The sequence below is a fragment of the Chamaea fasciata genome, unplaced genomic scaffold, assembly GCF_029207755.1.
Source record: "Chamaea fasciata isolate MVZ Bird 193981 ecotype frontalis unplaced genomic scaffold, bChaFas1.0.hap1 SCAF_1, whole genome shotgun sequence".
NCBI classification, from domain to species: Eukaryota; Metazoa; Chordata; class Aves; order Passeriformes; family Sylviidae; genus Chamaea; species Chamaea fasciata.
The window spans coordinates 4,390,621-4,417,937 of record NW_027094086.1 but is presented as its reverse complement, the minus strand read 5'-3'; the positions used below and the strand labels follow the sequence as shown (position 1 = coordinate 4,417,937).

The 27,317-nt window shown below is 40.4% G+C and overlaps 1 protein-coding gene across 9 annotated transcripts in view; it reads right to left on the bottom strand.

Moving 5' to 3' along the window:
- Positions 1-27,317, bottom strand: part of PTK2 (protein tyrosine kinase 2) — a 190,839-nt gene that overhangs the window by 110,400 nt on the left and 53,122 nt on the right. For 2 of the 9 annotated variants that reach the window (XR_010719326.1, XM_066175480.1), the window contains exon 1: positions 21,564-21,752. The exons of 3 other annotated variants lie outside the window; for them this stretch is intronic. Coding sequence is in view for 5 of the 6 variants with exons in the window: in XM_066175480.1 (XP_066031577.1) it covers positions 21,564-21,666 (103 nt within the window). In the remaining variant the exon portion in view is untranslated. Of the gene's footprint in view, positions 1-21,563; positions 21,829-27,317 lie in introns of those variants that run through there. 4 more of the 9 variants (XM_066175399.1, XM_066175391.1, XM_066175428.1 and 1 more) reach the window with 3 other exon arrangements.

Sequence of the window (27,317 nt, the reverse complement as noted above, 5' to 3'; positions counted from 1 at the left end):
GTAAAACAACCCGCTGCACAAAATTAGAACAGCGGTTTTCCTGCAGAATTTGATCATCACTGGTTCCTTACAACTTCTTTCAAAAAGCCAGACGCTTATTTTATGAAGCACCAAAACAGCAATAAATCTGATAGCTCCAGGTAGAGAAACACATGCCTATCTCTGGTTATGGACCTATTAACATTCCCATTAAAACCAGCCCCTGGGTTTGAGTTTGTAATGCGACTGTAAAACTCTGCCCCAGGCCAAAACTTTGTAAAACACAGCTGCTGTTAAACAACTATTTTACAAGAGCTGCCGGGTACAAAGAAAGCTCAGATAACAACACCACGATGCTTATTTGGGCTGTTCTAAATTCAAACCAGACTGGTGTGTAACGCTGCAATCACACATCTCGGTTTAAATGAGTAGCTTTAATCCTCTTGGTATTAAATAGACAGGTAGTCCGTGCTACCATGGGCCAGGACAAGCTACAGTCACCAAAGGAAGGCAGATTTAGACTACACATAAATCATAAATTTTGGACAGAGCAACCTGGTCTAGAGGAAGGAGCTCTTGCCCATGGCAGGGAAGGTGGAACTAGATGATCTTCAAGGTCCCTCCCAACCCAAACCATTCCATGATTCTATGACTTAATTCTACTGTATTTTATTGAATCTTGTGGTATAAAAGGCTAATGGTCTAAAGTCAAGCATGGTCAAATTCCTTTGTATGCAAGGCTCTGCGCCAGCATCCCTTAGAGCTTCCAAGAGGAAAGACTATTGTTCTCCCAGTGCTTGCACTTCAGAGAAATCACACAGATTTCTCAGTAATCTCAAGGACTACTCCAAGACTGGGGGAGGAGTGAAGCAAACCAGCCCTGGCCTGGTGATACTGAGTGGGTCTGCTCAGATGCTGCAGTTGTTACCAGACTACAACACAAGATCTATTATTGCTCAGATGGATTTTCTTTACTGTGGTGGGAGCACCTGAGACTTAGGCAAGTTGAATCTTTCTAGAATTCATTTTCTCTCAATGTGACTCCTCCTGACACAATCCCACATTTGCTGACTATATCAGAAACAAAGTCAGTGTTATGACTTCCAGTAGCACAATCAAAGTTTTAAGTCACGTTTCACTACCAGCTTTGAGTACCCAGAAATTAAATCATTTCCACTAACGAGACAGTCAAAAGTCATTAAAAAATATTTAAATCAATTAACTGCAAATTGGTTAATAAAGTGATGGTAGAGTCATCTCATAAGGGAAATGGTTTCAATGCAAATAATGTCTTCAACATCAGCAGTTTGATAATAAAAAATAATTAAAAAAATAAACAACATTTTATCTTATTAGTGTTGGCTGATGGCCAACAATGCAGCACTAACAAGTTCATGTTGTAAGGAACCAAGCTGTAATTATTCACACTCCATGTTGTCCTTTGTAGATACCATGAAATCTTATTATTCTTTAACCTCCACATTCTGATCCCCATCTTAGGCTTGAAGGCATCGATATCTATGAGCTAAAGCCCCTTCCAGGTGGCATTTCTGCAAAATAACTTGGTCCATCTAAATTCAAACCTATGCAAATCTGAAAGAATCTATAAAATCTATTAGAAAAATTAAGAATCTATAAAAATACAGTAAGAATTCAGAGTCAACTTCATTCTCTGGTCCTGGTGTAATAATCCTTCTGCAAGACTTAAAACACGGTTTTACTGGACAGACTGACTGGAAAGTATTTTTCCAGAGGACCTGGATGTCTTGGTGGACAACAAGCCAACCATGAGCCAGCAATATGACCCTGCATTCACCAGGCTCCTGGGCTCTGTTACCATCCTGACAAGAGAGACATGGACATTACGGAGACAGTCCAATGAAGGACCACAAAAACAGTAAAGGAATTTGAGTGTCTGTAATACAAGGAAGGGCTCAGAGAAATGGGATGGTTTGGCCTAGGGAAGAAAAGCTCAGGGGGATCTTCCAAATGTATAAAAGTATCAGTAAAGACGGAGCCAGACTGTTCCCAGTGGTACCCAGTGAGGACAAGAAGCAATGGGCATGAAGGGACAAAACAGGAATTCCCCTTTTAAGTATTAAGAGAAAGTTTTTGCGCTACGCAGGTGGCTGAAAGCTGCAACAGGTTGCCCAGAGGTTGTGGAATCTCCATCTGTGGATATTCAAATCACAGCTGGACACAGTCCTGAGCAACCTGCTGTAGGCTGACCCTGCTCTGAGCAGAGGCTTTGGACAAATCTCCACAGGTGCCTTGCAACCTCTGAAATTTTGTTATTTGGCGATAAAAACTAAATTAAGAATTTATTTCACACTCTAAAATCATATTATCCATAATACATCTCACATCAGAGAGTAAACATCTCATGCATTTCAAGCTCAATCCATTTTCACAGCTTGTATTAAATCCCGCTGTAACTCACCTTGCAAATATTAATTTGACTATCTCAACCTCACAGACAGCAAAGGTGTTAAGTACAATTTTAACTACGATCCCCATACAAAGCCTGTATTTTTGGGGCCTGTGTCAAGAGTCAGCACATTGCTGACTTTTGGTATTCCATCAACTGATACAAACACCTCCATGCCACAGGAGAGAAGCAGCCAATGTGCCAGGTGTGTAACAAGTTCTTTCTGCATTTCCTTGATGTTAACATCTTGTTACACATTTAAGTATGAAACCCGGAGAAAACCATTAGGTTTGTGGTTTCAAATTAGGGACAGAACGTAGAAAGAAAGGCAAAGGCGAAGGGCCATTTCTTCCTTTTATCATCACTTCAGCCTTCAAAGACATTCAGTAATTTCAGCTATTTCCATAAGTCACGTTGGAATGTCCCTGTTTGTTCCCTGCTGAGTTTATTTTTCTTGTACTTCTTTCAGCTGATGCTGATGTTCAAAAGCAGAAGAAAAAAGGAGCAATCCTTTGTTCCACTTTACCCAGCCTTTCAGCTATGTTCACTGGTTTTGGTAATATTTGCTATGACTACATCCAAGAACACGTTAATTTTTTTATTTCTCTTGCTGCCTCTTTATAATCCCCTCCTGGTCACTGCTTTCTCCCTACTCCTCCAAATATATGTATTTTTAAGTGTAGCATTTGTAGCAAAAAGTACTTATCAAGGCTCTCAGGTCAAAGTATAAAGCCAGACACATTAAAACAATTTTAAAACCAAGTTCTTAGTACCTATTTTAGTCTAAATCGTGTCACCAAGTACCTCACTGTTTCAGTATGAAATGGAAAAACAGTACTGGCAATTCCATTTTTCCCCTCAGGGAATATTGCCTGAACAGTTACTAAATCTATGTCTCAATACAGTTCAAAGACAATACAGAGCAAAGTCAAAACAAGTTTAGCAATACGAATTGCCAATATAGGAACCTTTATTTCAATTTTAAGAATGTTTCAGGAGATTACATGTTCAAGGGAGCATGAAGGAGGAATTCAGAGACAGACTGAACTACAAGACCCACGTGAAGAAAGCAATATGACAATCCTGGGCCTGTAAATGTAAGACAAGTGTAACTGACTAAAAATCAATAATAAATAAAAATATAAATAAATAAATGTATCACCTAAATTAAATGAAACAACAGCATATTCCCTGTACAGCTGCTATGGACAAAGGCTGCTGAAGAACAAGGAGTGGATTTTGCTGAGTGCCAGAGAAACAGTCGCTGTTACTGGGGTAGTGCACCTTGGGATGAAGGGACTGAGAAAGTTTCGAGGGACTGACCAATGGTCAAACAATTGTCCTGCCAAGCAGCAATTTTTCACGTGTCCCAAGATGTCCTGTATTCATCCACCCTGCATTCAAAACACCACTCAACCTTCTCACTAAAAATCCCACAGGATTAAGTCCTCATGTACCTTTAAACACTCAGTTTAACCCAATTTTATTGTAACATTACATAATCTGCACTACCAGCAATTCTCTTTGGAGTTGGCACCATTTTCTATTTTTAATATTAAAAAATTAAATAGTGAGGAAACATCAGTTGTGTTGGGAATACAAGAAAATCAATGTCTGTACAAGCTTTAATTAGAACACAGTATCCAGTTAGATGCTTGCCTAATTTCTCAACAGCACTCTGAACTTTCACTGTGGTCCCTTGGCGCCACTGAAATTCAAATAAACACTAATCTCCCCTTGCATTTTCTGTTGCTTGCTTCTAGCAAGCTCTGGAGAATTAGAGGGGTGCAGTTTTATTCCAAAAGGCACCAGAGAAATGTGCAAGTAACAACTGTGCAATTTTAAAATAAAGATTTAAATTAATTTCTATGTATTTTGAAGCTGCACTACTTGTTGGCAGCAGCCCCTCCTACAAACATTGAAATAAGATACTGAAGGAAGCTGTATGAATTCAAATAATCTTTTTTAACACTTCTGTCTGAAATACTGCTCCAAAGAGGATCCACACAGCTCAGCTCTTCCGCCAAACAGCTTAAGAAGCAAATACAAGCAAGGAGAGTTTACTGTCCTTCTAGAACAGTAAAGACTAATGAGAATTGGTGATGATGCAAGTGTGCTTCTCCAAAATTAAAAGCCAGAAGTGCCTGAAACTGGAGGCATCTGAGGAGAGCAGCGAGGTATCCTGGCTATGCGCTATCAAGGCTTCATACATCATTTGGCTTTGGCCACCACTCAATTCTGCCCGGGACTTCCTGGTTTTATGTTACTGAATGACACCATCCCAGTCTATAATTCAAAGTGCTCCAACTATCTTTTAATTTTTAACCTCCTTTAATAATTTTAACCATCAGATAAAAGGCACTTACGGGCTCAGGAGGAACCGCATGACAACAGCCTCGCTGTTGCATTGCATGACAGTGGCCTATTACAAAATTCAATGACCTGTAGAAAGCTTTCCTTGGGTCTATTCTGGCTCAGGTGTTTTTCAAAGCCAGTAACAACTGCCTCTGGAATGTAAGTAAAAATATTTAGAAAAAAGTGATTCTTTACTCTGTACTCTGGCTAAGTCAAGCTAGAAGCAGATAAATATACACTGTATGGACCATTTCAAGATTTTTATTAAAAATAATAACAAAACCAACAAAACATAATAAAGCCTTTAAAAGGCAATTTAAAATGCAATTCAAAACACTTCATCCATCCAAACAGATCATCAGGGCCCTCTTCAGACTTCTGGAGTCAGCAGCAATGAATCCATGTTGCTTTGTATCAGAACGCAATTTATGGATTCCCTACCAGTGCCTTCATCCCAGGTGGATGCTCCTGACATGCTGTGAAGGGCTGAATCTAAACCCAGGACTCAGCACCCCACTGCAGCTGGAATTCTCCCTTGGACATGGTCCCTTGTCCCCACTCTCTCCACAAAACCTGGGATTTCTGTAGTGTGCAGTGCACAGCTAAAGGGAAGGGCATTCAGTGCTTTTGCTCTTTTTAACTCCAATGAAGTTGAGAGGTATGTAGCAGGGTTTTCCAGTAAATGTCATTAAATCTCTGAATAGAACCATCAACACTGAAAAGCTCTGAAAATTGGCATCATCCAAGAAAATACCCTTGGCCTCCACCCAAAGCATTTCAGTCTTTTACCTTTAATCTACTAACACAGGGTTACTGAACCTTCCTTGAGTTTAGATTAATTAAAGCATGTCTAATATACTTCAGGTCCTGAAGTTCAACGTTTACACTGTACTGAGAAATAAGGAATTCACGATTTTAAGGGAAAGCTCTCACTTCAGTAACTCAATTACAATATAAAGTGGGTTCAGAATGTGTGCTTCGGGTGTTTCCTCAGTGTGCAGTAAAGAGAGAGGAGACAGACAACAGCTTACCAAAGAACTGATGTTAGAAAAACTAATTCATTTTTCCTAGAACCATCTCCAACATGTATGGTGGATCAGCTAAAAAATTCAGTCATTTGTGCATGAGACACAAACGACTGAAAGGGTTAAAACGTCTGAGCTGAAGAAGGTAACAGCTGCAATTAGACCATTCTACTTCCAACTGAGTCACTACTTCCTGAAGTTTTTAAACCAGGGGAAGAAAGCCATTCCAACTGGTATGCACCAGTAGAAATACACTTAATTTAGGGCTTCCTTCAAAAGAGTTCTCTGAAAGTGGAATTTAGTACTTAAAAGGATAAAATATTGGGTCTGTGGTAGAAAACTTAATTGGAACCTGGAAGAGGTGGGTTCAATCCCCTAAAGCAAGACAAGCTCCAGTACAATTAAGCTTCATCAGTTTTGTCACTTCCAATTGTGGAAGGAATCATGCAGAAACACCACAGGAATAATCAATCACGGTATCTGTGGCACTATTTTCATCTCTCTCCAACCCCCCCTGACAGGAGACATCCTGGGTCAAAACCTCATCATGCTTTGAAACACACGAGCCGTAAATACAACACAGCCTGTGCCCAAACCTACATCAGCCTCTTCCACTAAAGCAACTGTTTGAGTTGTTCTATCTAGTCCATCCCACCCCACCTGAGATAACCCAGATATTTATTTGTTACTGACAGTTATCCAATTTCAAACAATAGGGAATGGGGTCAGAAATATCTAATTCAACTGCTACACATTTCAAAAACAGAAGTAAAATCGAGTCTTCACAGGTTCTGTGACAGCCCATCCGTGGTGAATTAGCACAGACACAAGCACAGACCCACCAGCACTGAGGTCCCAAACCACCAGTGTGAGCATATCCTCATCATGGCAGGGTAGCAAAGGAGACGGGATGACTGGTTTAACATCTTCATGGTTGAGAAATTCAGGCAAACCTGAGGGCAACAAGTCAGCAGTTCTCTCTAGCCCCACAAGAATTTACTGCACCTTTTTAGAATATATTTGATCATGGACAGGCATTAAGAAGCTCATAAAGATGCAACTTACTTTACAGTGCATTTTTCTTCTATTCAATTATTTCCTTGGAAACAATAAATCAATTCCCACCATCGCAGTGATGAAATATGCAATTTGTGTGCGACAATCTCACCATTTGCAGAAACAGCAGGTGGTAATAAATTAAGTTGGTGTTACACAAACAAGACACCTCCATAAGCCAACACCACACACACAGAGCTATCAATCCATCCTCCTTCAAGTCTCTATTAGAACATACAGGAATATTAATTGGAGAGGGGGGATGCACTTAAACACATGCAGTTTTTAAATGCTGAATTGACTTGGCCTGAGAACACAATCCAAAAGGATCTGGCAATTAAAACACCTTTGCACATAAGCTTTAGGAAGCAGAGTTATTACATATTTGCAATCTGTGCTCTTAATACGCTTGAATTTATTTAAAAAAAAATACTTCATAGTAGAGAGAAAATAGAAGAACAATCTCCTTCAGCAAGGGGTGTGTGTGCTTTAATATGGATGAAAATATTCTGCACAAAACCTGAATGCTGTTGTGACAATACACCTTCCACACCACAAACAGGCAGCAAGTCAGAGGTACCTAGGTCAGAAGTACCCACAAACACTTAAATCCCTACACAACCTGAAGAGGAGCTAGCATTAGAAAAAAATGCACAGATAAAATTACTAAATATTTCAAACAAAAAATACAGTATTTATCAGATTACTAATTTTAGCCTGAAATTGGGTCTTTGGGATCTTTGTGACTTGGAAGAGGTTCTGTCATTGCTTACTAAAAGCAAGGGGTGATTGTCTTCAGCATCACACAACCCCTTGCCAGCAGAGAATTACGGATTAAGTTTTTTCTATTTTAGCCCCAAGGTTCAACAGGAAACTCAATGGAATTTCCAGAACATCTTCTACACTGTCCAAAAGTCCAGAGAAGTGCAACTAAAATAATGAAGGGGCAGAGCAGGAGCTTTGTGAAGGGAACCTAAAAAGGCAGGACTCCAGATGAGAGCTTGAGCAGTATTTACAAGATCCACGAGGATGGATAGACTGATATTAAAACATTCTCTAAAAGTCTCTAATGCAGTAGATACTGAAGAACCATAAAGACAGGCTGCAAGCAACAGTCATGCTCACACAGTCTCCTGTGAGAGTCACAAGTAGAAGAGATGGTGTCCAAAGAGACTGAATCACTGACGGGATTTTTTTTTTTCACATTAAGAACATCCATAAAAGCTTCACTTTTTGCTTCTGTTATTGAAGCTGAAATACAGAATTATGGAAGGCTTTGGGTTGGAAGGGACCTTCAAGATCATCTCATTTCAACCCCTGCTATGGGGCAGGGAAACCTTCCACTATCCCAGGTTGCTCCAAGCCGCAATCCAACCTGACCTGAACACTTCCAGGGATGGGGCAGCCACAGCTTCTCTGGGTAACCTATGCCAGGGCCTCACCACCCTCACAGGGAAGAATTTCTTCCTAATATTTAATCTAAACCTCCTGTCCTTCATCTTAAGGTGATTCCCCCTCATCCTATCACTCCAGGCCCTTGTCCAAAGTCCCACTCCAGCTCTCTTGGGAGTCCCTTCAGACACTGGAAGGGGCTCCAAGGTCTCTCTGAAGCCTTTTCTTCTCCAGGCTGAACAGCCCCAACTCTCCTGGTCTGTCTCCACAGCCGAGGTGCTCCAGCACCATGATCAAGTTAAGTGTCCTTCCCTGGACCTGTTCCAAAGGTCAAATATAACCCTTGGCGCTTCCAAAAAGTTCAGATGAAAACACAGATACACAGCTTTGGCAGCTTTCTCATAGACTACATTTATCAAGTCAACAGATGCCAGTGCAAGATGATGATTTCCAGGTTTGGAAATGCCTGACATCAAGTCAGAAAACTAAAAGTCAAATAACATTTTTATTATAGAACAAATCAGAAAAATAAACAACCCTGTTGAAAAAGCCCATCTATGAACACATCCAAAAAGCCTACACAGTATATTCTGATCATTTAAAGGGTTCATAAAAGTATGTTAAAAAAAAAAAACAAAAACAAAACAAAACAAAACAAAACAAAACAAAACAACTAAGAAGATGAAAGATGTCCCATTACTCAGGCCATATTTTTAAAGTTTGTTTGAAAAATATTTTCTTGCACACAGTTTAAGTTCTCATGTATAGTTTAACATCCAAATATCATTAAAGGAATTTGTCTGGTTTATCAGACATGCCTGTGTTAGAAGCAACGAAATTGATACATGATCACTTCTGAAGAGTTTATTTGCACAGAGGTTTGAGTTAATTCTTCAAAGGCAAGTAAGTTGTCACCAGAGGCTGCTTCAACAACTTAATAATTTGTCCTTGCTGCTGCCAAAGCTGCAGAACTTGCTACCCCTTTCCTCCCTGCCAAGCACATCCTCACCCACTCTTCCCAACCACGGTGCCCTTGCTTCCCTCTGAGTCCTCCTGCTACCGCTGCTAAAATGATTTTTTGTGTTGCTTTTACATATTAAGACAGAATCAATCAGTCTGGGCTTATTTATTTATGGTTTTGGTGGGGGTTTAGTTTTTCTTGGGGTTCACAGTCTAGAAGTGACACTTCTAAGCCTCTGCTGCTGAACGATTAAATAACATTTACTGATTTTCAATACCTGATCCAGATGGACATGAAGAGGAAAGACAAAGGAGGGGCAGAGAACAGGTAGGAGACAAGAACTATTCCATTGCAATAATTAAAGAAGGCAAAAATAATTTGGTGAAAATACAAGTATTACAAATTCAAATGTAATTACCACCTTCAACCTTCTCTTTTACCTCTTTCTTTAAAGCCAATTATCAACTCTTAGATGGTACCCAGACAACTTTAACCAACTAAATGGACAGATGTGAATAAAAAGACCAAGAATCTTTAACACAGGCAGAGGTTGATGAAATTCTCTGGGAACAGGAAAACAAGTAAGGCTTGTCTGCATCTGATACAAGGAAGCGAACGAGCACCTGTAATTTGCACCAAAATCAACAAAATAGCTGATCATCGACTATCATGGCACCATCCACAGGTCTCCAGCCAGGCACCGGAATTTAAAGAGGTGATAGGAACTTCTAACAGGTAATGAGGTGCTTCTTTTCGGCCAGAGGCCATTTGAACACATGGCAGAACAAGTAACTACAATGAAATGTAATGGAAAAGGTTAATTTGAGATATGCCTGGCACAGTCGAGGCAGCATAAGCACAACTAACCTCTAATTATTTCCCATTATTTTGCAAATGTCAAAGTATGGTCTTTAAAGATGCTCAGCATTTGTCAGAAACATGATTTCATTACATTTTAATCAGCTGCAGAATATTTCACTGAGCAAGTGAGTTTCATGACAGGAATTCGACAAGAAAAGCTCACTTAAAATGCAGTTATGTTCTTTTGTCAAAGACAACACCACTCAAAGGAAAATTTGAGACATTAAGAGTTAACACGATTTGCTCCGAAGAAATGAGCTGCAAATGATTTTCACACTCCAGAAGGAAATTAGTTTTCCCACTTTAAGAGGTGAACAGAAGAACACTTTGCTAATACAAAGAAGAGTACAGAGCAGCATACTTGATGAGACTTCATGGTTTACTCTACCCCTTTAGGCAAAATAAAGAAATTAAAATAAATAAATAAATAAAATAAAGATCAAGACCCTAAACAAACAGCCCCCAAGCCACTATATTCCACTTACTGCAATGCTACACGTTTAGAAAGTTTTAAGAAAGAGCAAATTCTGATACATTAGTGGGCAACACTAATTCCCTACTTAAGATGTCAGTTAACAGCGACTGAAAGCACCCCTGTTCCACCCTTCTTTGTGGAAAATGTATTTTTCACAGCAAGAACTCGAGCTGCACAGACTGTGACACTTAGAACAAAGTGAGACAGGCACAGAAAGGGTGAAGCTGTAAGAAAAAAACCCTCCAGAACAGATCCCGGTGGTTTCTCCACTGCAGGAGCGGCAGCACAGCCCACCCCCATTTCCCCACTCATTTTAATGATGCCCTACCACGCTCAGGGTCAGAAAGCTCCATTTCTTTCAGGACTTCTTCATTAGACTTGAGGTTTCTGCGGCCAACTCGATCTGTGGAAGACTCTACAATTCAAGATTCTTCATTTCTTTCATTAATCAAAAGAAACTCACAGGTCAGAGATGTGGACAACTAATACCAAAAATAAACATAATCCTGGTTCAGTTTGTATTTACTTCCAATTTATATCATAAGGCAAGGTAATTTATGAAAAACATCCCTTATTCATCTTCCCTTGTGTACTGCAATTCAGCATTTAAATGCAATGCAATTCCTTAGCATTTAAAAGGACAGGACTTGAAAAAAGTTAAAACTATTTCCATGGTGTGTCTGCCTTCATCGTTAAGTTCTGTCACCTGCAACAGCTGATGTTAAAAAAACCAACCTAAAATCAGAGTTGTCTTCATGAACTGGACAAACATCTAGAAAATAAATTCCAAATACTTCTTCCTTCATTTTTCAGATATAAGACATAAATTTAAAACTGGATTTGTTCTTTCAGAGTCTAATTTTAAAAAGACAATGTATTGCTCTACAGCATATATTAAACATACGGATTGATCTTGATGTTTTAAAAGGCATTTAGCAAAGATGTCTACCAATATAAGGAATTTACAAAGAAATTATCTTGGAGAGAATTTGCCAATTCTTATAGGACATCTTGCAGGAGAGTCTTAAATTCCATTTGTTTGTTTCAATGCAACAAAATTATGATTAAAGGGAGATAACAAATTATGCTGGGAGGATGCCTACGAACATGTTGTTTTGACAGAAAGCTCTGAACTTATAAATCAAGTTATTATAACATTTATATAATCTTCTCTTACATGCTAAACAAAACAGTTCACAGTGATAAAACAAACAGCACCTCTGTGGTCCGAAAGGAAAGAGGAAAAAAAACCCACGAAGAAGGAATAATTAAAGCAAAAAATAATAGTCCATCTTAAAATTCAGTGCCAAATTACACTGTACCTCCTATGCCAAAGAAAATACAGGCCATAATTAACAAATCCACAACCTAAAGTGTTCAAGATCCACCTTTCTTCTCCAGTAGGCCCTTAATTCTGCAAAGCAACGCCCACCCCGATGGATTTCCAGCAGATTGGAATACACAAATGTGTTGATGGTGGTGAGTGCTGGAATACCTGATGCAGATGGATGAGGAAGGAGGAAGCATTCAGCACCTGAAAGGACCTGGCCCTATAAAATCTGCCCAGTCAGTCACAAAGGACACATTTTATGAGCAACTTTATTGCAGTGCAGGAGGTTGTCCTTGTGAGAACAGAAGGGCACAGTCCTCACATCCTACCTACTGCCTGGTCTGAGAGATACTTTTCCTAGTAGAGAAAAGAAATAAACCAGCATATTTTCATTCCCATTTACAACAAAACTGGAGTGCTGTTAATAATGTGAGTGCAGACTGGATATACAAGTAAAGTCCTAACAAGAGAAGGAAAAATATTCAAGGATGTTATGGTAATAACCTACAAAAAGTTACAGATTAACTACTGCTTTGTATGATTATTCTAGGGCTGAAGCATCACGTGTACCACAGACAGAAACAAAACTGAAATCCATGATAATTGCCACCCTAGGGAAAGGGAATGACTCCCACTTCCCAAAATGTAGCATTATTTCAAAAAAATCACAACCTCTTGTTTATGTTCCTACCACTGAACAGGAAAATACTCACTGGATTGAGGCATCAGTTACTGATTCATAAAATAAAATTATTATTCTTGGCAGACATAAAAAACTATTTCAAGTTGATGTTCGGTGTTCTTCCTCTTGTTTCAGTCTCCAAATACTGTGCTCATACTAAACTTTCCTGAATTTCCCAATACCATGCTGAAGAATGACAGATTTGTGACTGCAAGTTTCAAAGCTGCCTTCATTTCTCATTCTCCTGAAGATGCACAAGCCACTGCACCCACACAAGTAACTTGAGACACCTGAATGTAAAAATCCTTCACTCAGTATTTTTGACCTCTGTGTACTCATAAATACAGACCCAAGTATGATCCCATCTTACAGCCAGTTTCAACTATGAGAATTTCCCCCCCATTTTCATGTTTTCCTTCTTGCTCCTGAGATATTTACAGCCAAACCCTCCCACTGTGGTTTATTTTACTTTGGCTTGACTGTGATTTTAACATTAAAAAAACAAACTAGAGATAAATCTGGATTAAGCAGAAGTGACTGATTGCCTTTGCCTTTCTCTACTGGATAAACATTAAGTGTGTTTTAACTTGCCAGGCTTTTCCTACAGGATGAAACAGGAATTGTGAACATGACCTTGCTGTGTATCCAGGAGTATCCAGGGTGTGCTTGTTCCTGATTTCAGATAATTCTCATTTCTAGCTCGTTCCCATTCCCATCTCCAACAGTCACTGCTCCCTCCCAGTGACTGGATGCAGAGGAAGCACAACTATTTTCCCTTCAAATTTTAGGAATGAACAATTTCAGAGATTCCAGACTGATTTCAGCATAAGCAATAAAGGACTTGGATAATCCCGAGTAGAAGGCTTCCTGAAGGAGGGTTTAGCACAGAAATCATTTGGCAGCCACAGTGACAGCAAGTGCTCCAGTTCCTACTGCAACACCTTGGTTTTCATCAGTGTGGGATGCTCTACTTTAACTGCACAAGTGTATCACAGCCAGAGCTGGGAAGAGAAGTGAGTTGGGGTAGATAAGAGCATTATTCCAAATGCACCTCTAGACTGATAAAAGATACTTAGGTTATATTTAGATACGCAAATTTGGTACGTCAAACATGAAGACCAACACTACTGGTCAATACAGACCACACAGCTTGTTGCAGGAGAACTAAACTAACACAACCAAAACCAGCAAAAAGTTTGTCCAGCATCACATAAAACCAGAACTTGTACAAACACCAAAATTACACTGGAAAGAAGAAAAGTAATGAGTATTTTCCTACTGAAAAACTGATGATGCCTTGCATTCATATATTCAGTTTATACATCCTGTATCTATGAAACAGTATATACAGTATATAATATACTTTATATTTTATATTATATACTCTATGAAATACTATGTGTATGTATTTAAATATATATATAAAAGATTGAAGGGGGAAATCTTTCATTTCAAGGACAGAACAGGAACAAGGAAGAAATTCTCTAGTGTGAGAGTGGTGAGGCCCTGACACAGATTCCCAGAGAAGCTGTGGATGTCCCATTCCTGGAAGTGTACAAGGACAGGCTGGATGGCACTTTGAGCAACCTGGAATAGTGGAAGGTGTCCTTGCCCATGGCTGAAGGGTTTGCAATGAAATGATTTTGGAGATTCCTTCCAACCCAAACCATTCTGGGATTCTATGGCATCCTCCCAACTCTGCGTAAGAAAACCCCAGGCATTACGTCCTCACATTTATAACCAGAACAAAATCTCCTTAATTTTAAGTTGAAAAACACATGCAGAAAGGCCCACGTTCTGCTAAACCTGGTTAGTTGGTAAAACATTAACTTATTGGCCTGACAGGCACCACCCCTAGGTGCTCATCCCACTTCTGTGCCAGAGGACACTGATTGGAACAGCCTGGGGTACAAATCTTCAATTTCTTTGCTGCTCTTGTGATGAACATGACACAGGAATCAGCCCTGAACTGGGAACAGATACACAGCTCCCCGTCACCTAAGCAGTGCCTTTTCCCTCTGGGAAGGGGCTGGGATGGATATCTGCAGCACACACATGCTCCTATTTGACAGGTACAGCTATATACAACCATAAATCAGAGACCTTTTAATTCTGCCAGGATGAATCATGACTGCTGCAATCAAACACCTGAATGGACAAAAAACTGCTGTTCAAGTACCTGGCAATGCAATTTGTTGTATGGGAATCATTTGTTACCATCAAATTGAAAAGGTTGCTGCACTCCAAAGTATCTTTGTTGCAATTCTTCAGATTATCTTGACCAATCATCATGACACAGCAGAGACAAAACCCCCTTTGAGCTGAACCCACTGAGATTTCAGGAACATGATTCCTACTATCTCCCCGTACCAGCACGAACAGATCATGGCTGTGTTGCAAACACATCAGCAGAAAGGTTGTGAGAAGAGCTTAAATCCCATTGCCCCTTATCTTCCAAAATCAGCTAAGAAGCTACAGAACACACCCTTCTCCTTCCCAGAAATAAAGGTGCAACAGGACCGCAGACCATTACTCACGCTGCGATCACTTGCTTCAATGACCTTTATATGGATGTTAAAGGAGAAAACTAAAATGGTACGGGAATTCATGACCAAATGCTGGCAATTAAGTCATTAATTTTGCTTCATCAAGAGGTATTGTTCAAGCGAGGAAAAGTCTGGTTTTACTTTTAGTTCTACAGCACACCCAACTAAGTTAAAAGTTCAGCTTTTGGTCTCAAAATACCACACTTCTGTTCATTACACTCATCCCCTGTTGATGTGACCCTGCACAGGACATCACTGAAGTGCTCAGCTGCTGTGAGCCACTGTCCCAGGTCATGGCAGAACTGAAGCACACACTGCTTTTACTCCTGTATTTACTCGAGGAGACTTAGGCCATGGCAAAAGCTGTTTCTTCTTAGACATTTCCTTGGTAAAGCAAGGGACAATACTTCACTTGCAGATCCAATTTAAACAGAAAGCACAAACCCCCGAGAGCTTGCTGGTATGGATCTGAAATCACTGGCAGGAGAAACACTACTTCAGAAAGCAAGTGACAGTGCTTGGGGAAAGGATTAAGCAATCTCCCTTCTGGCAAAGTAACAAACCTCGGTTATCAAACACATAAATGAAAAAAGGGAATTTGTTTACAGGTTATTTCTAATGAAATTACTCAGGAGGATTGAATACACACAGAAATGCTTTTCTTAATGTCTATGCTAAGCTACATTAAATATCAGAAGAGGACAGTTGTATGCCAATAAATACAGAATCACCCAGTGCTGGGCAACCACCGGTTACCTCCACACCTCAGCAACCCCAGTCCCTGGCAACCCATCAGGGAAAACTGGCATTGGCACTTCTCAGCATGGATTCAACAGAAGACACTGCAGTGATCTCACTGCTTCTGAATGATGATGAAATCTTAATGAATGATACAATATTTTTGTAACTCCCCTAATCAAATACATTTATGATATCCTGTACTTAAGCTTCTTTTAATGTAATATTTACAAAGATATTTCCTTATGTCTGGCTTTCGTTTGTTGTGCCGGGTTACAGAATTCAGCAGCTTATACAGGCTTCCTTCCCTACTGTACTGTTATAGTGTATATTAATCTATAACATCACCGGTTTTTAATAACTCCATCAACAAATACACATCAGGTCATGAATTTAGGAATACTAGTGAGGGTGTTTTTTTCCAGACAATTAATGAAAAGTACATACTCCTGGTTGGCACATCAAAATTTTTACAAGCCATGAATTTGCAACTATTGTATTTCAGCAACACTACAGCAAGTGAAGGATTGAGACAACCTATTACATTTCTTACACATATAACACCAGACACAAAAGCTAATTTCAGTACCACAGTCCTACCAATAAAAGCCTCCAAAAGAGACATTGCCCAATGAATTGCATCTGCTAAAAACACAAAAACAGGTAAGAGACCATCTTTGGTATCTAATGTTGAAATACTGCAACTGTTGCCAGGTTAACTGGGCAAGACAAATTATGCACGTCTGTAGATGTATTTTACATACAGAAAATAAATATATAAAAAGCACAATGGGACTTGCGATAAAGAAATTTCAAATATAAACTGAATATGAAAGCGATTAGGGCTATAAACTCCTGGTTAACTTTTGTGCTTAATGCATCATTTTCAACAATGAAACGTTCACTTTTGTGCCAACTTCCACGCTTTGCTCTTAGGCCTGTTTTCTAATGCTTCTTTAAAAGGATATTTGAAACATTTTGTTTTCCTTACTGAAGTTTTAGGGGTTTTTTTCCAGACAGTTCAGAATTTAATTCCAAGCCGGTTCACTGGCTCATTACCAGGTGCTACAATTGATAAGATCACACATCTCCATTACCCAGGGAAGCCAAATGCTCCCCCAGCCCTTAAAACAATCACTTTCCTTTCTTGGAAAAAATATCTCAAGCTGCATCTTCCATTCCAGTCGTCTTTGAATATGGAACAATCACCCCAGTGGGAATGCAGCAGACTCCCGGAGCTGCACAGTTCCTGTATTTTTAAGAATATTGAGCTACCACACGCTGTGCTGTAACACTGAAGGGGAGAATCCCCCCTGCTTTTCCAGATTATTTTCCACTTTTAAATATATACAGGCATATCAGGAATATGATACTCTAAGCAATCCAGTCTAGTGGAAGGTGTCCCTGTCCATGGCAGGGGAGGTGGAACTAGACAGATGATCTTTAAGGTCCCTTCCAGCCCAAACCATTTTGTGATTCTATGAACTTTTTTCAACTGCCTTTGAAAATTAGTAGTTTAATGACATCAACATTATTTTTCTTCTCTCTACAAAAACCTCAAAAAAATCCAGGAATTGAAGAGATGCTTTTTTCTGGTTTGTAAGTCTCACAGCTCAAAAAGCTTTAAAGTTATTATTAAGTTCAACAAAAGTTTAGGCAAGATTACCATTCAGAAGGAAATGGCCAATGTAGCCCATGTAGTCAGTCAACAACAGACTGTCAAATGATAGACCAGACTATTCCTAGTTGTAGAGCCCTCAGACACCAAGGAAAAAGCTCCTAATGTTACTCCTAAACTACGCCTATAGATCAACAAAAAAATCTAAGAGCAGGTGCATTCAACTGAAGCTCACTGAGAAGATGCAGCAGAACACTCATACAAACAGAACGGCCTTTCTCCTTTCTGATACGAGAACAATTATATTTCCATGTTACACATACAATGTCTGTATCTTGCTTTAGAGATTATTTACTTGCCTACACCCCTCACAGTATCAGCAATTTCCCTTACTCCATTTTCTATGACTGTGTTCCTCTCAGTGATCACCTGTGACCTAAAAACCTAAGGATTGGATTGAAAGTTATCACTCATAGCTAAACAGCAGAAATATACGACATGGAAATGAAGGAGAAACAGCTCTGAACTCTTCTCTTATGCATCCAACTGTCTTGCTTATGTACAACACATGTCCAACCCATCTCATCTGAACACACCCCCTGAATCAGCTGGGCTCACCAGAAAATAAACCCACAACATTTAATTTGGAACTGCTCCCCTCTTTAAAAAAAGATTGCAACATTTGTGATAGGGCAAAACTCCTTCCCAGCAGATTAACTACATTTCACAACACAGGTTTAAATTTTTAGTATTTCTTTTAATCAGGACAAGGTTTTTGACTGAATTTGGCTTAATTATTTTAAACCAGTACAGACTTCCCATGTTAGTTTGAAGGGCTGAGTTCAAGGACTGTGATCACTCTGCACTAACAACTCATGGCACAAACTGAACTACATCGATTAACTGTTCAAAAATTAGTAAACAGAGCTCTTCTGGAAGATATTCAAGAAACTTCCTTCTCCTTGGAGCAGATAATTCACAGACCTATAGCAGAGCTGCCCAGCTACCCTTGGCTTTCACATTTACACGGCTTTCACCCAGTTATTGTGTAAGGTTAAAATGGGAGGAATTCACAGGAAAAAAAGCTCACCAGCACAAGTATCTCAGTCAAAGTGCAATACATTATACTATTAATGATCTCAACAAAGTTTGGAGATGTCAGTGAAAAGTCTTTCATGATCCGTGACGACTTTCTAGTCTGCTTCTGCAGGCAGAAAGGAAACATCCCTGTTATGATACCAGCACAAAGTTTCAGCACTGAGCTGGGAAAGGAGAAGTGATTGTTCAGGGATCAAGACACTCCCTTCAGCATCCCCTGAAGTTGTAACTGAGCCTCAGGATGATTATTCCACAAGACCTGACATTTTAAGTTTCAAATTACTTAATGAGAGGGAGGAAGCAGCCAAAAAAGTCTTACTCCTATCCTGGCTAAAGTAATACAGACTTACTGAGAAGAAATACGCCAGCAACAAAATACACACTTCATTCACCCATTGGAAAACCCTCAAATCTGGAATGTGCAGATCCAGACTGAATTATTCAGTTCAATAACACTACTTAGATTAGATTTAGATGTGAAGAGGAGGCAAAAAAGCAACGACGCAGATTTACACAAATACTTTCTAAAGCAAGCAAATACCTTATTCTCTGTAGCAGTTCTACAGATAGAGCCATAGAATTGGCTGCAATTAGGTCATCCCACGCTATTGCTAAGAAGATTTGACGATTTCAGATTTAAGAATGCTAAAAAAAAGTGGAAGCTCTGTATGAACACAGACTCACTGAAATATTTCAAAGCCTTTTCAAAGAACAAACATTTGCTGAGATCACACCTGGTACAATGAAAGCCTAAACTGTCCCATTCAAAAGAGAACAGAGCACTCAGAAAAAAGTTATGGATAATAAAATATACACATCAAGATCACGTTTTAAGACATTATAAAATACTTAAGACTTTTATCAGTTTTTTTCTACAGGTAACCTGAAGCTTCAACAGATAAACCAAAGAGGCCAGAATAAAGAGATCAGAACGAAATGGTTCTCTCATTAATATATTACCTTTCTTGGACTGCAGATATCTCACAGCCCTTATCAAAGTAGGCCAGATCCGTCTCATTTCCCTAAGGTTAAGCCGGTGAACAGTACACAGAGTAATCATCGACTAAGGCATGGCCACCATTCAATGACAAATATAGCTCAAGCTATTTCTCATCTGTCCTATTTTTTTGGGAGGCTGCAATGAAGCTTTTTCTAGAAATCATCACAACTGGCAGCTGTGAGAGATCCCGATGCCTTTGTCCTCTTATGCAACTCCTGGTGTCCCCCTTCTCCCCTCAACAGGAATAACAAGAGATTACAGGGCTGCTCTCCATATTTTGGGGCAGAGGGGATGGACAAGCAATCCTCCCTGAAGCTATGTTCTGAGAACACAGATGACCAGAGGAAGAGGTGGGATCATTTTTAATTCATTTTAATTGCTGAAATGGGTGTGTGGGGGGGAATCAAAAGCATTTATCATGGCCCAATGCAGTCAACCCCAGCCCTGCTGGGGGCTTCCTCTGGGACTGGAGTAGGGGGGAGAAACTGATACCTTAATACTAACCAGCCTGCACAGCAGATGGCAAAAACTTGCTTTTGCTTTCAGAAAATTCTTCTTCCCTACTTTTAAAAGTTACTTTCTGGGAGGTACCTTCATCCTGACCCTCGCAGTAGTCCAAAGAGATGAATCCCAATTTCATCTAATACTTTTGTTATACAACTTATGACACACAGATCTGGCATTACTGTTACCGCTTCACGGTAAACAAGTTTTACTAAAAGCAAAGGACACTCTGTTTTAGCTTTGTTTCCCACTACCGTTACTCATTGTTTACTAACTATTATTCCCCAGTGAGCTGACAGGTTTTGCACTTCATGAAACCAGGGTGTGGTGTTCCAACTTCTCCCATTTCTAAGTCGTTTTTACTCTATGGCGCTACTATAATATGTCAATGTGTGGCAAAGACTACTTTAGCCTGAGTATTTCTGAAAGGTGCAGAAAGCAGGCAAGACAAAGTCAGTGTTAAAACACTTCTTCGTGTGTCCTCCTAACCACTAAACAATAAAAACTGTAAATAAAATTAATATTGCTTTTTTCAAGACAACTAATCAGCAGCTATGCCTATCAAATCCTTAGTTCAAACACGTTTGCCCTGAACTTCTGAAGTAACTGGCTGTCCGTGGTCCAAGATTACGGTGACGCAATACTTCACTGCCAGTTTCTCTTCCAAAAAAGAAAGTACATTGAAATGAAAGCAAGCACGAGGAAAGTTATGCTTGCAACCAGCAACAGTCAAGTTTTTACAGTTGTTTTCCATCTAAGGAAGATTGGATTCTTTGGCTACTAACAGAATTTCGACCTTAATCCCTGTACACTCACATCCACAACTCCCATATAAAACTAACGTCCAGATAACAATACGGTAAATATTAATGTCTTGGGGCGCAAATTAAGATTATCACATGAATAACTTTCCCATGTCCATCTAACTATTGTTAAGCCTCAATTTCAAGTCCAACCCTCTCATTGTAATAAATTCATGCTCTGTGGCTACTTAGCGTCTCAGTTTGGAGGTGGATAATAGGAGTGGCAAATTCGGAGACATCAAGTAAAAAGATGTGAGTCTTCCACTGTAAACGCTCCCTACGATCAGGATGAGACACTTCAAAACTACTCCTTCTAAAAGGTCAGTGAAAGCAGCATCACCCTCGCAATGCCTTCAAAATGCAAAGATCACAAACAAAGCCCTCAGATCCTCACATCAGCGTGCAAGTACAAACCAAACAGCTCAAACCCTCTTTTCATTTCAAATCATTCTTAAAGGCAGAGAGAGAAAAAAAAAAAAAAAAAAATCCCGAAGCATCCCAGCTGTCAGGTGAAGCAGCTCCTGCGGAGGGGCAGCTCCGCACTGCAAGCGCATGACCAGAATATTTTATTTTCTAGCTTGGCTTTGATAAAAAAAAACCCCACAGAACCACAGGTGGTAAAACGTTAAATTAAGAGGGAGAGGGAAATACGTACAGATATAGATATATAGATATACACACGCGCACACATTTAAATAAAAGGTCCGAGTACCTTTAGCCCAGCACATGGGGAATGGGCTGCAGCCGCTTTTCTCCATGCAGCCCGCACCTGCCCGCCTCGGGGGCTGCTGTCCGGCCACCTCCAGCAGCCACATACACAGAGCGTGCTCGATGCCGGCCAGCTCCGGCACACAATGTCCCGATTCAGCGCTCCGGGCTCTCGCGGGGGGAGGCTGGAGCCGCCTGGACGTGCCGGATCCCGGGCAGAGGAGGGAGCCCCGGCCCTCCCCGGGGCGGTGCGGCTTCACCTGGCTGCGGGGGGAGCGCGGTCCCCCGGCTCGCCCGGGGCTCCAGCGCGCTCCGCAGCGGGGAAGCCGCGCCGCTGCCTCATCTCCCCCCGCCCCGGAGCATCATCCACCTCCTCGTCCTCGTCCTCCTCCTCCCCGGGAGCGGTGCCGAGGCGGAGTGAGCCCTGCGGAGGAGGGCGGGCAGGGGCGGGAGGCGATTACCCGGCTCCCATTAATATGCTAATCCCCGTCTGCTGCCCGCGCCCGGCAGTCTCCGGTTCACCCTCTGCGCAAAGACAGAGCGCTGGAAATGCCGCCCGGCCCGGCCGCGGACCGGCCTCGCTTCGCCGCCGCTGATGTTCCTGTTCCCGGCTGCCCCGCACCGCCCCTTCCCATGCCGCGCCCGCGTTTTGCCATCGCTTTTACACACTTGCTGTGTCCGCTTATCGACACAAGCGCCAGGTACCCTAAAAGCGCAAAACTTCCCTCCAAGCCCACGGGAACTTCCCTATAAACGCTGGAGAACTTCCCCAAACTTCAGCGGGAATTGGGGTCACACCCTCCAGCAGCACTTGCCTCACTCCAGGAGATTATGGATGGAACAACCCTGGCAGTGCTGCTTTGCCCTAAAGAGTGAATATCGCAGCCCACGCCAGTCCTTACTCAGTGCCGCATCCAGCCTCCTCTAAACCCGGGGCTTCTTTATTGATTTCTCATCAGAAGGCAAAGGTCGCCTCAAACATTCACCCCAGATGGTGAACGGCCTTTGTTTCTTCTTTACTTTGCAGCACCTAACATCAAAACTGCTTACAGTTTTCTTTTAAAATGGTGAGTATAAACACTGCAAAAGCCTATGTTTATAATAATCACACATCCAGGCAGAATGTGTATATGGATATAAAGCAAATATCCGTTTTACTCGCAGCAAAGTATTTCACAAAAATTATAAATAACTGATTCAGCTAGAATGCGTATTAAAATCAACAAGAACAAGACTAACACATCATTAAAGCTCTTTATATATTCCACGGTAATCTCTTCTCACTCCCAGCCCTCAGCAGTAAGGCGTAAGGCTTATCCAAGACTAGAACCAAAAGGGAATTAATCTAAAGCCAGCAGCCTTCAACTTAACCTATCTGCCTACTTGTAGCAGCATGCACTTGTCTACAGCATATGTTTAATTACCATTCTTTACTGCCATCTCATTTCTCAATATACTGACTGGCCTTGCAGAATTAGTGGTGTATGTCAAAATTCTCGATAAAAAGAAAAAAAAAAAAAGAAAGGAAGCAGCAACTGCATTTAAGTATTGTCTGCTTCTCTTTTTAAACGAGAAAAAATATTCGCTGGAAAAAAAAAAAAAAAAGAGAGAGAGAGATTAGGCCACAACCAGGCCCATCAGATGTTCTGCATCACTGCTCAGGCACAAAGCTCTTTCTGGGGCTGAAGAAAGCCAAAGGGAACTGAAGACATGCCTGGGTGCCTTCCTCCCCCCACCACAAAGTTTTCCAAGCCCCTCAGTGCTAAACAGAAAGACAAACGTTTCTAGCGACAAGGTCGATTATATTTACCTGCAACAATAAAGCAAAACATGCTACAGTAATATTTAAACCCCCAACTACTGTAGTTGTGTGGGTACAGAAGGGGCACCGACAGGCTCAATGCCTCTCTGGTCCACGCTGCAGCTGGCAGGGCAGGAAAGCTGCTTTTACACACCCAGCTCTGCCATGGGCTTCCTTGGTGACCTTGAGCAAGTCAGACTTGTTTCCTTAGAAAAAGCAAACTGCAGATACTTCTTCAGTCTTCCTTAAGTTGGTTTGATCTGTGCTCGAGGGCGTAAAATATATTTTAAAAAATGTGTTACTTCCACAAAAAGAAAATGTTTTCCAGAAAAGCAGATTAAAAAAATATCAAGAAGTAAAAATGGGAAGGTGTAAATTAAATTTTATTCATGAAAACAAAACCCTTTAAATAATCAACTGGTAAGTGCATTTCCAAGGAGATTTTTAATAAACAGAGTGTGTGGACTCTGTATTCTTTACACTTTTAACAGATGAGGTTAATACAGATTATCAATCCAAGTGTCAAGAGATACTGGCTGCTCATATAATACCAGTATTATATTCATTCTGCTCAAGGACATACCTTCGTGTTTTTGTGTTAGACTACAAAATGAAGCTGAAAACTAAGTACTTCATAGCATGAGAATTTTTTAATCCACTTTTAGAAGCTATCCAGCATTTTACACACTATGTATTTTTTCACTTAAGCCAAGTGCTTCTGTGATGTTTTTTAAAAAATACTTAATATCTATTTGTTATTGTAGGAAGTACACAGTAGACATATGCTCATGCTCTTCTTTCAAATAACATGATCTTTTTCTGCACAATAAAAAGGCCAGAAGCATAAAATTTATGTTCTGTAGATATTCATAAACTCCAAAATTCCAAGTTGCAGGGAGGAAGGCAGACAAGGATGGTGCAGCAGATACCGCACAAAGTAAAAAAAAAAACAAACTTGAGAACTTAAATATCTCCAGTATACTTAATATTGAGTATTTACAGCATTTTATAAATACAGCTCATCAAGAGGTATCTGAGTAGCATTTATGTAAAGTGATCTGTTTTAAGTAATGCCAATCAGATTATACCATTTACTGAGGTAAGGAACATCTGTCGGAAATTATAGCTGTGGAACAGAAGCGTTGGTTCATGTTGTGCAAGATGCATTTGCTGACTCACACTCATAGTATCTGCATAGTAGTCTCTGTGTAAGTGATGATGATAACAGCTATCAAAGAAAAACCTTAAAAAATATTTATTACTAAAAAATAAATTCATAAGTTTTTACTAAGAATATGTAGAAGCACTGGCCATTTTCCTGAAGCACACATATTCTAACCTGAAAAAAAAGCTCAGACTACCCCAATAACAACAAACAGGCCAAGGTCAGCTAAGAAAGGGCATTTTGCCCCAAGGAAATTCAAGTTAAGACTTTTCTGCTGTGACTGTAATTTTGGTTGCTCAATTTCAGCCTGCCTTTAAAGACTACTGATTATCAGCATCAGCTTCCGGAAAGCAAGAGGGGAGGAAGAAATTCAGAAGTTTTAATTATATCAAGGTATTTAGTTTTTAAAATTTTCCTTTTGGTGCTGAGCCTGTCTCCTATTGATGTTGCCTTCAAAAACCACAACGCTTTGGGGAACAAAGGGTTAAACAACAGGGTTTTCTTTCTAAAATTGTGAGACGTCTAAAAGGTTGCTTAATTTTTACCACTCAAGCTTATCCAAACAAAAGTAAAGATCTAAAAGGCCCATCAGAAAACCTGGCAAACCTTGGCTTTCTCCATGGTTATGTCCAGAGCCAAAGCTCCTGGGGGTGTCCCAGAGGTTTCATCAGCACAGAACTGACCACAGTTTCTCCCTCAGTAAATGGCATCATTAGGAACTCTCTGCTGCTCAACTTATTTTTTTCACATCAGTTAATATCTCTATTCATCAAATTTTGATCAAATTGGCTGGCTAGTTGGAGCATTGTTAGGAAGGGGACCAGGACAGAACCAAACAGGGAATACTTGCCCAAGTTCCACTGCCCTGAAAAACCAAACTGAACTCAGGATTTGGAAACTGGGAAGCAAACAGACAGGTCGGTACCAGAGCACTGTTGGAGAGCAGAAGAGAAATTTGCTTTTCAGTTCCTCTTCTGCAACACCTCAGCCACCAGGTGAAGAGAACAGCAACAGAGATCTCCTCTAAGGGAGAAAAGAGCAGCCCATTCATTTGTTATAACAAAAATGAAGAGCTACAGCCCAGAGCTCAGCAATGACATCAGCATTAAGGCTGGAGGAGCTCTGGAGACAGGATGAGAGAGTGGGGATGTTCAGCCTGGAGAAGGCTCCAGGGAGACCACAGAGCCCTTTCCAGTGCCTGGAGAGGGACTTTTGACAAGGGCACATGGTGACAGGACACAGGAGGAATGGCTTCGAACTGAAAGAATATGTGTTTAAGTATTAGGAAAATATTCTTCACGATGAGGATGGTGAGACACATCCAGAGAAGTTGTCTATACCCAAATGTTCAAGGCCAGGTTGGAAGGAGCTTTGAGCAACCTGGTGTGGTATAAGGTGACTGTGTCCATAACAGGGGGGTGGGAAGTAGATGATCGTGAAGGTCCCTTCCAACCTAAACCATTCTGTGATAAGGAAGATGATGCTTATTACTATTTTGGACTCAATAATTCATAGTCTTAGCCATTTCATGGGCTACCATTTATCACTGTCATAATTACTAGAAGCTGAAGAACAAAGGCATTGTTTTGAAGGAGATCTGCATATTCACATAAGAGATGGAAGAAGAAGTCACTGCATTCATCTTGTTGATAAAGAAAATTTTCAACGTTTACCCACAGAACAAGTGCAGGATTTTTTTGGTAAAGCCACAAATGCTTTCTACTCTGAAAACTGCAGCCCATAAACTGAGAGTGCCCGATGAATGTTCTAAAAATTAAAACATGTTTATTAATCAAGTGACAATCTTCTGCATCCAAATTAATTTGCTTTTTCATGTTAGTATCTAGAATTCCCCAAACATGCTGTCCAGACACTCTAACTGCACCATAACCTTAATTCATCTTCTTTCCCTCAAGTCAGTTCTTCGTGTGAGATTTTTCTAAATATTCTAATTATTCAGTGGGCGTATGCAATATTTAAGAGTGGAAAATATTATCTACCTCAAGTTTCCTCTTAGCCAAAGTCAAACAAACATCATCTTTCTTCACAGGAACTACTGAAAAATGGTGCATTATAACAAATCCAAAACAATACCTCCTGACCTCTGCCTTCCCTAAATTCAGGTTTGCTAAGGCTGTTTTGGAAATCTACCTTGGATTACTTGGTCTCTAAATCAAACATCCTTGCCCCTCCACCAGCCCCTTTCCACTCCACCCACACCTTCTCTAGCTCAGTCTCCTCCTGAACACCCTCTGCCAAAGGGCTCAGAGAACAGGGTGATGGGCTCCAGGACCTCCAAGGGTCTCTGCAGACTGAGGAGCTTTGTCATCATTATCCTGCCACCAGAGATGGTCTTCCTTGTTTAACTATGAGCATTCTGACAGGCAGAACCGAAAGAAAAATTGTATTTTACTTTAAGTGTCAAAATCCAAGCCCAGTTTTTCAACAGAAATGATTCAGCACAACTGAGAAGCAGCATCACCTCCATGAATTAATTTTCGACTTTGCAATATGAGCAAACTCTTAATTCCATGCTCCAGACTACATTAGGCCATTTTTCTCTTGAAGAAAAAAAACAGAGAGCACTTACATAAACTCATTCTAGAACATAAACTGCTGAGGATCTCTGCTCAAGGCATTCTTCTGGCAAAAAGTCAATCCAATACTGAATTTATTGCTGTATTTCCCCCCCTTGGTGACCTTAATAGTAGGATAATCTTGGGTATTCCCAAAAACTACAGGGTTTTAAAATAACACTTTGTGACCTTCTGAACCATGATCACCTGTTTACC